The 14,255-nt window shown below is 40.0% G+C and overlaps 1 protein-coding gene across 5 annotated transcripts in view; it reads right to left on the reverse strand.

Annotated features, from left to right (window-relative positions):
- The window catches only part of LOC141088456 (uncharacterized), an 87,197-nt gene that overhangs the window by 20,508 nt on the left and 52,434 nt on the right, over window positions 1-14,255 (reverse strand). For 4 of the 5 annotated variants that reach the window (XM_073574537.1, XM_073574539.1, XM_073574538.1 and 1 more), the window contains exons 10-15: window positions 9,776-9,823; window positions 7,709-7,768; window positions 5,713-5,772; window positions 4,238-4,297; window positions 3,746-3,796; window positions 1,338-1,451 (exon numbers count right to left, since the gene is read on the reverse strand). In XM_073574537.1, coding sequence (XP_073430638.1) covers window positions 1,338-1,451; window positions 3,746-3,796; window positions 4,238-4,297; window positions 5,713-5,772; window positions 7,709-7,768; window positions 9,776-9,823 — 393 coding nt within the window. The remainder of the gene's footprint in view (window positions 1-1,337; window positions 1,452-3,745; window positions 3,797-4,237; window positions 4,298-5,712; window positions 5,773-7,708; window positions 7,769-9,775; window positions 9,824-14,255) is intronic. The other variant, XM_073574540.1, reaches the window with a different exon arrangement.

The following is a 14,255-nucleotide window of genomic DNA, read 5'->3' on the forward strand; positions in this document are numbered from 1 at the left end:
GATGAGGAGGGAGGATGGCATGCTCGAGGAGGACATCGCACTGGGTTAGAAGCGGCGGGCCAACACCACATGCATGCTTCAGGTGTCGGGAAGAGCGGCGGGGTGGGCCCCCAGCAGAGGGAAGGAGGTCTGGGGAGTCGGGACCGTGCGAGGCGGCTGCACAGCCCAGCCCCGGAGCACGAGAATCTCATTTACTGAAAACTACAAATAAAGATTAAACAACAACCACAAGACAGATTTCATCAACCAAGGTATCACAGACTATCTTTTTTTTTCTACCATCCAATAATGGACAGCAAAACAGTAAAGATGCCTTTTTTTAATAAAACCGAAAAACACGTCTAAATGAATGGATCTTGCAACATTTTATTTTTCTTAAGAATGGAAATTTGGCCTATGATATTTTTTATCCCTCCATTAGACATAAATAGGAATTTCGGCCATTCGATATGCAAGAAGCATCGGCTTTATTAGATCCCACCAACAGTCTTTCTGGAATGTATAACTAAAAGAACCCATTTAGACAAATATTTTTTAACCCACCGAGTTTTTCACAAGGAACAGGCTTCAGGAGATGCAGGTTTTTTTTTTCTTTACCCTGAAGCATTTTTTTTTTTTGTTTCCTGATCACTTTTTTTATGCATTTTTTTAAACTACATTTAACAATGAAGAAACCGCTAGTGGTTTTTCAAACAAATACACTGGAATAACACTGAAATAGACGCCCGGCCTTCCGATGGACTTCGTATTGTAAAGTATGGCACGTCTTCAGACTGGAAAATACCTTTTAACCATTCGATGTCTTTGGAAACCTGAAGCGGGTAAAAGACTTAACATATGATCTTATATAAAAATGCAAAATGTACGTTCTTTTGAACGTTTTGTTAGCGCTTTTTCAGGTGATTTTCAGAGCAAAATTTGCCTGAAAATGGCATCATATGCGCATACCCTTAGAATGAATGGTGTTAAAATGCAAAATCACACACAACTGGCTGATATGGGTGGTGCAAGTCCAAGACGCACCATCCGGGCTGACCGCGGAAAGTCTCCAGACCCGAACTCATTCATACATGAGGCCGTTGAGTTCGGATCAAGAGAATTCTGGCTGATCCGGACCATAAATGATGGGGGCCTCAATGTGGAGGCCTCAAGGTGATCAATGTGAGCATATGAATGGTTCAGAATGTCCACATAAAGCACCCTCACTCAGTAACTTATGGCATTTTTGTCTTCAAAATAAGTTAAAATAGAGGATTTCTAGAATACTTAGGAACATTGCACTTTATAAATAAGTTGTTGTTGTCGTCTTCTTCAGTTACCAGTTACAGAATACAAACCTTTGCGTTTCATTTTTCCATCTTTGACTTCCACGTCAAGATCCGGCGGCTCAGAATAATTAATAGGCTGCAATCTGCATCTTCTGACTGGAGTTGGTAACGTGTCGTCTGAACCTGTGGAATTGCAGAGTGAAGGTCAATAAATCGATCCAAAATTGAAAACAAAACTTCCTCTAACAAATACAGACTAGAACTCAAATTATTCACCATCACACGTACAATAAATGATATACCGTCATGGGCAAAAGTTTTGGCACCCTTGAAATTATAACGTTTTTCTCCCAGACAAATATTGCAATTACAAAAAACGAGAATAAAAGGCAAATTGGACACAATTTCACACAAAACCCCCAAAATTGGCTGAGAAAAGTTGTAAAAAAAAAAGTGTAATTCTAATTCCACAATTGTTTTGGGGTGAAAAAAAAAATCAGAAATTTGTAAAAAAAAAAAAAAAATTAAACTTTTTTTTGCTTGTGTTATCATTTTCCGAGACTGATATGAACTTGTTTAAAAAAATGTCATTTTTGAAAAAAACATTTTATCCTCAATTTTTACTGAATTTAATAAGCGGTGATCGATTGATCGCTTGTATTTAATCTCCTACTGACACTGACAACGGGCCAGCGTTAACAGGAGGATTGTAATGACAGACATGGGGGGGGTCATCAGAAGACCCCCGGCTATCATGACAACCCATCGGCGCCCTGCAATCATGTCTCGGGTGCGTCGATGAGCGGAAGGAACAACAGGCTCCCTGCTGGCTCGTGTTACAAGCCGCTGTGATTGGAAAGGGAATCATCACTAAGGATGGAGAGGCAAATTACAGGCTATATATATATATATATATATACAGCTCTGGCAAAAATTAAGAGACCACCACATCAAAACCCTGTCATGGCCAGCCCATTCTCCAGACCTGAACCCCATTGAAGAAGATGTGATCATATCAAGAGGATGATGGATAGTCACAAGCCATCAACAGAGAAGAACTGCTTAAATGTTTGCGCCAGAAGCAGTGTGAAAGACTGGTGGAAAGCATGCCAAGACGCATGAAAGCTGTGACTAAAAATCATGGTTATTCCACAAAATATTGATTTCTGAACTCTTCCTGAGTTAAGACATTAGTATTGTTGTTTCTAAATGATTATGAACTTGTTTTCTTTGAATTATTTGAGGTCTGAAAGCACTGGGTTATTTTTGTTTGTTTTTTTTTTTTATTTTGACCATTTTTCTTTGTCAGAAAAAAGATACAAAATTTATTGCTTGGAAATTCGGAGACATGTTATCAGAAGTTTATAGAATAAAAGAGCAATTTACATTTTACTCAAAAATATAGCTATAAAAAGAAAAATCAGAGAAAGTTCTCCTGCTCGCGCAGCCAAAAAGGTCCTGCGAGTTCACGGCCAACGAACGATGTCACATTGAAGTGAGTTATTTTTTTCCGAAAAATAATCTTTTATTAATTAAATACATGTTCAGTAATTTGTACTAAATGTATTTGTCACAGACCTCTATATATCTAGTCTATGTGTATTTACTGTATGTAATCCATCTCTTCTATCCTGTCGGCTCCTGCAGTGATTTTACAGAACATGGCAGATGAATTGCCGGTTTTTCTTCCATCTATGTATCTATGCAATATAAATACATATATATGTGTGCGTCACTGACATCTATATATTTATGTATTCTATGTGTATATATCTATTCTATCTATTCTAGTCTAACCTGTCAGTGTGATTTTACTGTATGCGGCACATGAATTGACGACTTTTCAAAGGACACCGGTGCATAAAATTCGGACAGCACTCGCATGGTCCGAGTGCTTTGCGACTTTTTTTTCTTGCACCCATAGGCTGGCATTGGCGAGTCTCGGCAACAATCCACCCGAGAAAATAAATGGTGATGTGAGCTGCCCCATAGATTAACACTGGGCTGAGTTCTATGTGATGTTTTCTCGCATAGCACTCGTCCGTATTCTACGGTAGTGTGACTACGGCCTTAGAGTATGTACTCCACGTGTTTGTGTGGGTTTCCTCCGACATTCCAAAGACATACTGATAGGGAATTTAGATTGTGAGCCCCATCGGGGATATCGATGATAATGTGTGCAAACTGTAAAGCGCTGCGGAATATGTTAGCGCTATATAAAAATAAAAGATTATTATTATTTAAAAGATAACAGAAGACACTGTCCATTGCAGATCCTTCTCTCATTGTTAGAGATAGCAGAAGACACTGTCCGCTGCAGAGCCTGCTCTCATTGTTAGAGATAGCAGAAAACAATTTTTAACGAAGACTATTTGGAAATCTGCATAATTTTGCATTCTGACATATGAACAATAAAAAAAACATGTTCAAAAAGGTGTACGTAGCCTTTAAGATTGAAGTGAATATAAATACCGTACCTGTAAGCAGTACACCAGAGTCCTGCTTGCGAGTTTCATCATTTGGGATCACTGTAAATCAAGTATCAAAAAAATTAATGCAAAATATTATATCAAACACAAATTATTTCCACATCTATAGTACTAAAGAAAAAAACCATCTCAGAATCTCAAAAATTAAAACCATGAATGAAGCCACCACTCAACTGTCAGTAGGTGTTTCTGGAGTCTATTGGAGGGGGGTAGGATTTTGGAGCAATGTTATGTAATACGTTTTTCGGAAATGTGATCGCTCGTGATCGTTCGTAATAGGAAGATCCGGATCAATAGAAAATGCAATTAGGAAGGTAAGTGAAGAATGAGATAACTAACAAGAAGATGGATGGAGACAACCACCGAGACCTTAAATGTGGAGTTGGGAATCCCAATGACCCAAATGGAGACAGATAAAAAACAAAAAAAAAAAAACACTACTCCTGTGGTAGTCAAGAGCCCCAGTGTTGTAGTACTAACTGGGGGCAGGATCCATGAAGTCCGGTTCAGGTAGGGCTAGAGATTCTTCTTTTTCAGACACTTTAAAAACAGACAATAAAAAACAGTAGTTTAAAACATTATAAAATAAACACATGTAGGTCCAAAATAAATAGTAAAATAAATGCTGAATCATACAGGAGTTCATTCGGTTTTGTCCAAAAAATAATGATCCAAGTTTTTCTGCAATACCACTGCATCCAAATGTAGAATGACATGCCAGTGATTGAAATAAGTGTCGGTCCAAGAAACCAGCAATATCCAATAAAATGTCTCAATATCTCCAAAAAGGCTGGGTTATGAATAGTATTGGTCTTATCATATTAGCCAAAAAGGAGCTTTCTGGTTCTGCCTAATTTCCAGGGCATGGGTGCGAAAGTATGTGATATGACAGTGAGAGATGAATACAGACAATGAGTGACGCCGTGGCTGCATGGCTGTGGCTAAAAGTCCCAAAGAAAATTGATGGAGCCGAGCCATGCTTGCACTACTCAGTGCTTCATTCAAATGGGGAATTGTTTTGGGGATTGGCGATAGTCCAAGTGGTCGGATCAGCAAATTATCAACTATTTGGTGGATAGCTGGTAAATTACAATGTTAGGAATAACTATGCATAAATGTTTTCTAGCAGAAAAATGTTGGTTGTATATTCAAAACAAAAATTACATCTACAGAATGGTAGGAATAGAACTAAGCAACAGCACGTGTGAAACATACTTGGGTATACCAATAGATCACAGACTGCACATGATTCAACAGTGTGATGCAGCAGCAAAAAAGGCAAACACAGTTCTAGGATGTATTAAGAGAAGCATAGAGTCTAGATCATGTGAAGTAATTATCCCCCCTCTACTCCTTGGTCAGGCCTCATCTGGAATACTGTGTTCAGTTTTTGGCACCACATTTTAAAAAAGATATTGATAAACTGGAGCAAATTCAGAGAAGAGCTACCAGGATGGAGAGTGGACTGCAAAGTATGTCCAACGAGGAACAGTTAATGGATCTGTTAATGTTTGGCTTGCAAAAAAGAAGGCTAAGAGGAGACTTAATAGCTGTCTACAAATATCTTCTGAAGGGATATCACAGTGTAGAGGGTCATCATTATTCTCATTTGCACACGGAAACACGAGAATCAATGAAATGAAACTGAAAGGGAGAAGATGCAGATTAGATATTACAAAAATACTTCTTGACAGTGAGGGTGATCAATGAGTGGAACAGGCTGCCACGAGAGGTGGAGAGTTCTCCTTCAATGGAAGTCTTCATAAAGAGGCTGGACAGACATCTGTCTGAGATGGGTTAGTGAATCCTGCATTGAGCAGGGGGTTGGACCAGATGGCCCAGGAGGTCCCTTCCAACTCTAACATTCTAGGATTTTATGATTAATTTTACATTGTTTTAATTGCTGCAAAAACAAAGTAATGCAACCACAAACCCATAAAAGAGAAAATATCTACCTCTGGAAGACTCATTGCAATCATTGTCCTCGACGTCATTGGTTTCATCTCCATATAACACTGCAACAGAATGAAAGCTAATGACACAAGATAAGTTCTACAAGCTAGTGAGGAGATGGAATACTTTGTGAATGTGCAGGAATCCGACTGAGGGTATGTTGGGCTTGTGCAGACGACCATATTTTCCCTCCTGGGTGCAATTCGACAAAACATAATATCGCACTCACACCAATGTTATTCTATGGGGCTTTGCACATGTCTGATTTTTTTTCCTTGGACACAGTCTAAGAAAAAAAAATTTGTGTATTTCTAAAAAAATATTTACGCAATGTTTTTTTCCCCATATCACAATCTTGATTATTGAAAAAAAAGAAAACTTAATAGTCTTTCAATTTTTTGCACTGGCCACTGGGGATTTTTTAGACTCCTATTTCCTGAAAGAGTTTTCAGCAGGCTTGTTATCAGCAGAGGTAGAATTATAATAAGTGACACCTGTATGCGCAGCTCATAACAATGGATCCACCAATCACAATAGGCAATGTCATAGCTCCTCCTCCCTTCATAATGAAGCTCCCCCTCCCTTCATAATGACCTTTGCACACACTCATTAGATGCTTCAATAGAAAAGATGGGGTCAGGGTCTGTTTATTGTGGATAATGTTCATGTTTTGTTGCCTGAAATAACAGGAAGTTACACTGCATTCATCTGTACAGATTTCTGAGGGATCAAACCAATCTTACAGATTATAAAAGGTCAGTAAAGCCAGCCATACGCATTAGATAGCCATCAGCCGAACAATGATTTGGCCGATTTTTCGGCCAGCAGCCCTTTTTTTTTTTTTTTTTACAAATCGATCGGTCGAATACTCCTGTTTTGTTAATGATAAAGCCGCCAGCAGAGAGGTCTGTCGGTGGCCTTTTTCCGACAGAACAAAGCTATCAGCAGTAGAGTTGAGCGACTTTGGTCGGATCGGGTTTCATGAAACAAAATTTGTTTCAGATGAAACTGGTCCGACTAGGGCAAAAAAAGTCAGAGTTTCGTCCGAAACCCGACCCCAATGCAAGTCAATGGGAAATAAAAGTCGGCATTGAGTGGATGAATGTCATCCGCTCAATGCCGACTTTTATTCCCCATTGACTTGCATTGGGGTCGGGTTTCGGACGAAACTCTGACTTTTTTTGCCCTAGTCGGACCAGTTTCATCTGAAACAAATTTTGTTTCATGAAACCCGATCTGACCAAAGTCGCTCAACTCTAATCAGCAGTCTAAAATTGGACATGCCCAGTTGACATCTCCCGTGTCGTTTCGTTGGTGCCCCCGTGCACATTAGAGTGTTGGCCAAACCCATCGATATTGGCGAGTTCAGCCGGGTTAGCATGCTCTCCCCGTGTTTTCATTAGTTTCCTCTGGTTTCCTCCCACACTCCAAAGACAAACTGAAAGAGTATTTACATTGTGAGCCCCAATGAGGACAGATGGTGACGTCTGCAAAGTGCTGTGAAATTAATGGCACCACATAAGTAAAATTAACTCCAGTCCTTGCCTGGAGTAACATTTCTGATGAGCAGCACTGAGGTGCACAACCACCGATAAGATGCACCAAATTCATTAAGTGGCGTGCGCATCATATTCCTGAATGACCATCATTAAGACTGGCGCATGAGAAGAGAGTCTGAGTGAAACGGGGCCTTAGAGTCTAAAAAAGCCTCAATGTGAAAAATGTAAAATGTATATTTTTTTGTATTTTAATATAGATTGTGAAATGGAGGGGAAAATTGCACCCTGTCCACACCTCACCCAAAAAATAGTTAGATTTAACACAAAAACCTTAACTAAAGAAAAGGTCATTTTTGGATGATAAGCCCCCGTTAAAAATTGTACATTGTGCCCTGGGATACGTGTCTGTATGGTTGTAGATGACTTGAGTTATTATATGAATATAACATAGATGAAGCCTGGTTTAGCCTTGAAGATTCATTTACTGATGGGAATTTACCTGTGGATGGTTCAGGGGAGCTCTGCTCAAATTCTTCCATAGTTTCATTTTTCACCATCACTGCAAATATAAAAAATATTAAATTACAATAAGATCTGATTAATAGAGAAAACAGCCGTGTCTGGAGTCGGTTTCTAACTGTTTGTGCAGACACATGCACATTTGTGGTCTGCTAGAAGTCATTTTGCAGAGCTCTGGCAGTGCTCTTCCTGTTCTTCCTTGCACAAAGGCGGAGGTAGTGGTCCTGCTGCTGGGTTGTTGCCCTCCTACGGCCCCCTCCACATCTCCTGGTAGCGTCTCCAGCCTCTGGACACTACGCTGACAGACACAGCAAACCTTCTTGCCACAGCTCGCATTGGATATGCCATCCTGGATGAACTGCACTACCTCACTACCTGAGCCCCTGGTGTGGATTGTAGTGATTGTAGCGTCCGTCTCATGATACCACGAGTGTCAAAGCACAACCAACATTCAAAAGTGACCAAAACATCAGCCAGAAAGCATTGTTACCGAGATGTGGTCTGTGGTCCCCAGCTGCAGAAACACTCCTTTATTGAGGGTGTCTTGATAATTGCCAATCATTTCCATCTGTTGTCTATTCCATTTGCACAACAGCATGTGAAATTGATTGTCAATCAGTGTTGCTTCCTAAGTGGACATTTTGATTTCACAGAAATGTGATTCACTTGGAGTTATATTCTGTTGATTAAGTGTTCCCTTTGTTTTGAGCAGTGTATATTTTCTATATATTAGAAATTATTGAATTGATCCACTCAGAATTTGAATACTGACCAATTTGAGATTAAATACCAAAAACAAAAAAAATTAAAAATGCCCATCACCGTTTCACACACTGCTGTAGATTGCATCTGCCAGGTGCAGCCTCATAGGCATACCCATAATGCCTTCCAGCCAGCACCTCACATGATTGATCGCCATCAATCAGGGGTGACTATCAGAGCCACTATAAAAGATGAGGGCAGGGCAAGCAGCGGCCATTTAGGAATTTCACAGCTGAAGTATAGGAGGTCAGAGGATGTTATATATATATATATATATATATATATATATATATATATATATATATATTATCAAGGGGAAGATAATTTTTAACTGAAAAACTAAAAAAAAAAATCACCTTTTTTTCGCACAACTTTCATACTAGTCTAATTTAATAAGCTTGCGTGCCACAACAATAATATGATACTAAAAATATGGGAGGGAATAAAAAAATTCAAGTGAGGTGAACTAGTGAAAAGAAGGGCTATCCAGTCGTTGTTTGGGGCATATGATTTTATGGTGTTCGTCAAATTCTGACCTTTGTAAAATAATTTAAAAAAAAATGTTTATTTTTGATTAGTGTTGCCATTTTCAGAGACCCGTTACATTTTAATTTTTCTGATGGAGCTGTTTGAAGGCTTATTTTTTTATGTTCCCAGCTGTATTAGCACCATTTTGAGGAACTGTACAGAGTTTGCATTTTTGGGGGAGGTACAGCGACCCCCCCCCCCTAAAAAAAAACAAAAAAGAAAACGCAAATTCTAGCAATTCTCATTTTGATTTCACTTTATGGTGCTTACCGTATTGGTTAAATAATTTTATAATAATTTTATATTTTAATAGATTGGACTATTATGGATATGGCGATAATCAAATAGTTTTATTTTTAAAATATTTTTTTTCATTTTTCAGTTGGTAGTGAGGGAGCGATTTAAACTATTTTTTTGTCTTCACTTTTTTTTTTTTTATTCTTTCCAGGAGTTTTCATATCATTTGTACAATATACTGCAATGCTTCGATACGGCAGTGGCAGCAAGTCAGTACTCTTGATCGCCAAAACGGAGGCCAAAAGGACACTCTTTCAGCCTCAGGTTTGGGGAATGGAGATCTATGGTTACAATTGATGCCAAGTGAATATGGCAAATCCAGCAGGAATTCAGTCTTTATGTAAGTTCTTGCGCAAGAGTTTCCTCTGTCCGCCACGTTTTTGTAGAGTCTGCTGTGAAGGCGATAATGAAATATAAGGAAATAAGTCAATGACAGTAATAAATAAGGTGACATAAAAACCTGCGCTTGGTCGCTTGGATGCTTCAGTGCTTTTAATTGAACGGGATACTAAAAAGAGAATATTAAAATGTTAATATTACAGCTTTGAAAAGTGTAAGGGTAGATATAAGTTGTATACAAAATGATCAGAAGATTGTGCAGCTGCCAACATTTCCACATTTGATGGGACTATCCCAATTTTTCAGGCACAATCTTGGCAAATTCTGAGTTACTGTGGGACAGAGCAAGGGGCAGGGTTTATGTAGACGACGCCGGACTGTGGGTTGGGATCACTCATGGTGAGATGGGACTTAAAGGAGTATTCTGAAATTTGGAGGTTATCCACGTAATGAAGGAGAACTTCCAGATCACTAATGGAACCCCCACCAATCCTAGAAACAGGCCCCATGTGAACAGGGCCGGCCGGAGAGATTACGGCGCCCTAGGCGAAACTATTTTGTTGCGCCCCTACTATTCTTGGCAGTAGATGAAAACTTGGGATATAAATTTAGGAGCAAAATAAACCACAACAACAATGATTAATTAACTCTCTCCTAACTCTTTAATCTTCTGAGAAGTTGTATAGGACAAATATATACAAAGTAATCAATAACACAAAACAAAAACAACCATAGGTAATTATTTTTGTTTCCTTGCCTTTTTTTTTTTTTAAAAGGATGACACTAAGTCACCGAGATTAATCTGTTTAGCAACTTCAGATTCTATTGAAATTGTTGCCAACCCAACCAACCTCTCTTGCGTTATATTTGCCCTTAAATATGTACACTTTTCTTTCCATCCCTAAAACTTTTTGCCTTTTGAAAAGATTTTTTTATAATTTTTTCTACTTTTTCTCTGGCGCCCCCGTTGGGTCGGCGCCCTAGGTGGCCGCCTAGTTCGCCTATACGTTCGGGCCGGCCCTGCATGTGAATGGAGCGGTGGTCATCATGCACACTGCAGCTTCGTTAGTTCTTATGGCAGTGCTGAAGACCAGCTGAGTGGCAACGCTTGGCGATATTTAAGAATTAATGAAGCGAGAGTGCTCGTGATTAGAGTTGAGCGATACCGTCCGATACTTCAAAGTATCGTATCGGATGGTATCGGCCGATCTTTAAAAAAAGTATCGGTATCGCCGATTCCGATACCGGAAGTCCCATTCAAGTCTATGGGACTTCCGGTATCGGAATAAGAAAAACCCTTTCCTGCCCTTGTACAGCCTCTCTGGGGTCTGTACGGGCCTTTCGGGGGGCTGTGCCGGCCTGCCAGGGGGTCTGTGCAGGCTCCGGTGGTCTGTGCCGGCCTGCCGGTGGTCTGTGCAGGCTCCGGGGGGCTGTGCCGGCCTGCCGGGGGGCTGTGCCGGCCTGCCGGGGGGCTGTGCCGGCCTGCCGGGGGGCTGTGCAGGCTCCGCGGGTCTGTGCAGGCATCGTCCGATGGGACTACAAGTCCCATCGGGCGATGCCTGCTACCATGACAGTGATTGACACATTAGCCAATGATGGGACAGTAGTAGTCCCATCATCCGGCTAATGTGTTAAATGTAAAAAAAAAAAAAAAAAAAAAAAAAAATTACATGCTACATACATACAACATGCATACTACATACATGCTACATTCATACTACATACTACATACATGCTACATTCATACTACATAAATACTACATGCAACATACATACTACATATATACTACATGCATGCTACATACATACTGCATGCTACATACATACCACATATATACTACATACATACTACATGCATGCTACATGCATGCTACATGCTACATACATAACACATATATACTACATGCATGCTACATACATACTACATGCTACATACTACATATATACTACATGCATGCTACATACATACTACATGCTACATACATACTACATACAGTGCCTACAAGTAGTATTCAACCCCCTGCAGATTTAGCAGGTTTACACATTCGGAATTAACTTGGCATTGTGACATTTGGACTGTAGATCAGCCTGGAAGTGTGAAATGCACTGCAGCAAAAAAGAATGTTATTTCGTTGTTTAATTTTTTTTTAAATTGTGAAAAGTTTATTCAGAGGGTCATTTATTATTCAACCCCTCAAACCACCAGAATTCTGTTTGGTTCCCCTAAAGTATTAAGAAGTATTTCAGGCACAAAGAACAATGAGCTTCACATGTTTGGATTAATTATCTCTTTTTCCAGCCTTTTCTGACTATTTAAGACCCTCCCCAAACTTGTGAACAGCACTCATACATGGTCAACATGGGAAAGACAAAGGAGCATTCCAAGGCCATCAGAGACAAGATCGTGGAGGGTCACAAGGCTGGCAAGGGGTACAAAACCCTTTCCAAGGAATTGGGCCTACCTGTCTCCACTGTTGGGAGCATCATCCGGAAGTGGAAGGCTTATGGAACTACTGTTAGCCTTCCACGGCCTGGACAGCCTTTGAAAGTTTCCTCCCGTGCCGAGGCCAGGCTTGTCCGAAGAGTCAAGGCTAACCCAAGGACAACAAGGAAGGAGCTCCGGGAAGATCTCATGGCAGTGGGGACATTGGTTTCAGTCAATACCATAAGTAACGTACTCCACCGCAATGGTCTCCGTTCCAGACGAGCCCGTAAGGTACCTTTACTTTCAAAGCGTCATGTCAAGGCTCGTCTACAGTTTGCTCATGATCACTTGGAGGACTCTGAGACAGACTGGTTCAAGGTTCTCTGGTCTGATGAGACCAAGATCGAGATCTTTGGTGCCAACCACATACGTGACGTTTGGAGACTGGATGGCACTGCATACGACCCCAACAATACCATCCCTACAGTCAAGCATGGTGGTGGCAGCATCACGCTGTGGGGCTGTTTCTCAGCCAAGGGGACTGGCCATCTGGTCCGCATCCATGGGAAGATGGATAGCACGGCCTACCTGGAGATTTTGGCCAAGAACCTCCGCTCCTCCATCAAGGATCTTTAGATGGGTCGTCATTTCATCTTCCAACAAGACAACGACCCAAAGCACACAGCCAAGAAAACCAAGGCCTGGTTCAAGAGGCAAAAAATCAAGGTGTTGGAGTGGCCTAGTCAGTCTCCTGACCTTAACCCAATTGAAAACTTGTGGAAGGAGCTCAAGATTAAAGTCCACATGAGACACCCAAAGAACCTAGATAACTTGGAGAAGATCTGCATGGAGGAGTGGGCCAAGATAACTCCAGAGACCTGTGCCGGCCTGATCAGGTCTTATAAAAGACGATTATTAGCTGTAATTGCAAACAAGGGTTATTCCACAAAATATTAAACCTAGGGGTTGAATAATAATTGACCCACACTTGTATGTTTAAAATTTATTAAAATTTAACTGAGCAACATAACTTTTTGGTTTGTAAGATTTATGCATCTGTTAATAAATCCTGCTCTTGTGTGAAGTTTGAAGGCTCTAACTAATTTGCATCTTATCAAACCTGCTAAATCTGCAGGGGGTTGAATACTACTTGTAGGCACTGTATACACTACATGCATGCTACATACATACTACATGCTACATACATACTACATATATACTACATACATACTACATACATACTACATGCATGCTACATGCATGCTACATACATACCACATACATAACACATATATACTACATGCATGCTACATACATACTACATGCTACATGCATGCTACATACATACTACATGCATGCTACATACATACTACATGCATGCTACATACATACTACATGCTACATACATACTACATATATACTACATGCATGCTACATACATACTACATGCTACATACATACTACATATATACTACATGCATGCTACATACTACATGCTACATACATACTACACATACTACATGCATGCTACATACATACTACATGCATGCTACATACATACTACATGCTACATACATACCACATACATACTACATATATACTACATGCATGCTACATACATACTGCATGCTACATGCATGCTACATACATACTACATGCTACATACATACCACATACATACTACATATATACTACATGCATGCTACATACATACTGCATGCTACATACATACTACATACATACCACATACATACTACATATATACTACATGCATGCTACATACATACTACATGCTACATACATACTACATATATACTACATGCATGCTACATACATACTGCATGCTACATGCATGCTACATACATACTACATACATACTACATGCTACATACATACCACATATATACTACATACATACAATACATTCATACAATACATACATAGACATACAGTACATATAACATAGAGTAACATACTTACCAATACTTGTCACATTGTTCCCCGAAGCCATTGTCTTTTCCGGAATAAATATTAACATAACAAACCACAAAAATACTCACCCACGATCCGAAGCAGTCCACGAGTGTGTCCCACGACGATCTTGGGTAGAGAACTGCAGCATCAGCTGTTGCTGCCGTTCTCTACGGGCTGCAGGAATCCAATGACGGAAGGTAGG

The sequence above is a fragment of the Dendrobates tinctorius genome, unplaced genomic scaffold (assembly GCF_039654945.1).
Source record: "Dendrobates tinctorius isolate UK_male_01 unplaced genomic scaffold, ASM3965494v1 ptg000039l, whole genome shotgun sequence".
Taxonomy (NCBI): Eukaryota; Metazoa; Chordata; class Amphibia; order Anura; family Dendrobatidae; genus Dendrobates; species Dendrobates tinctorius.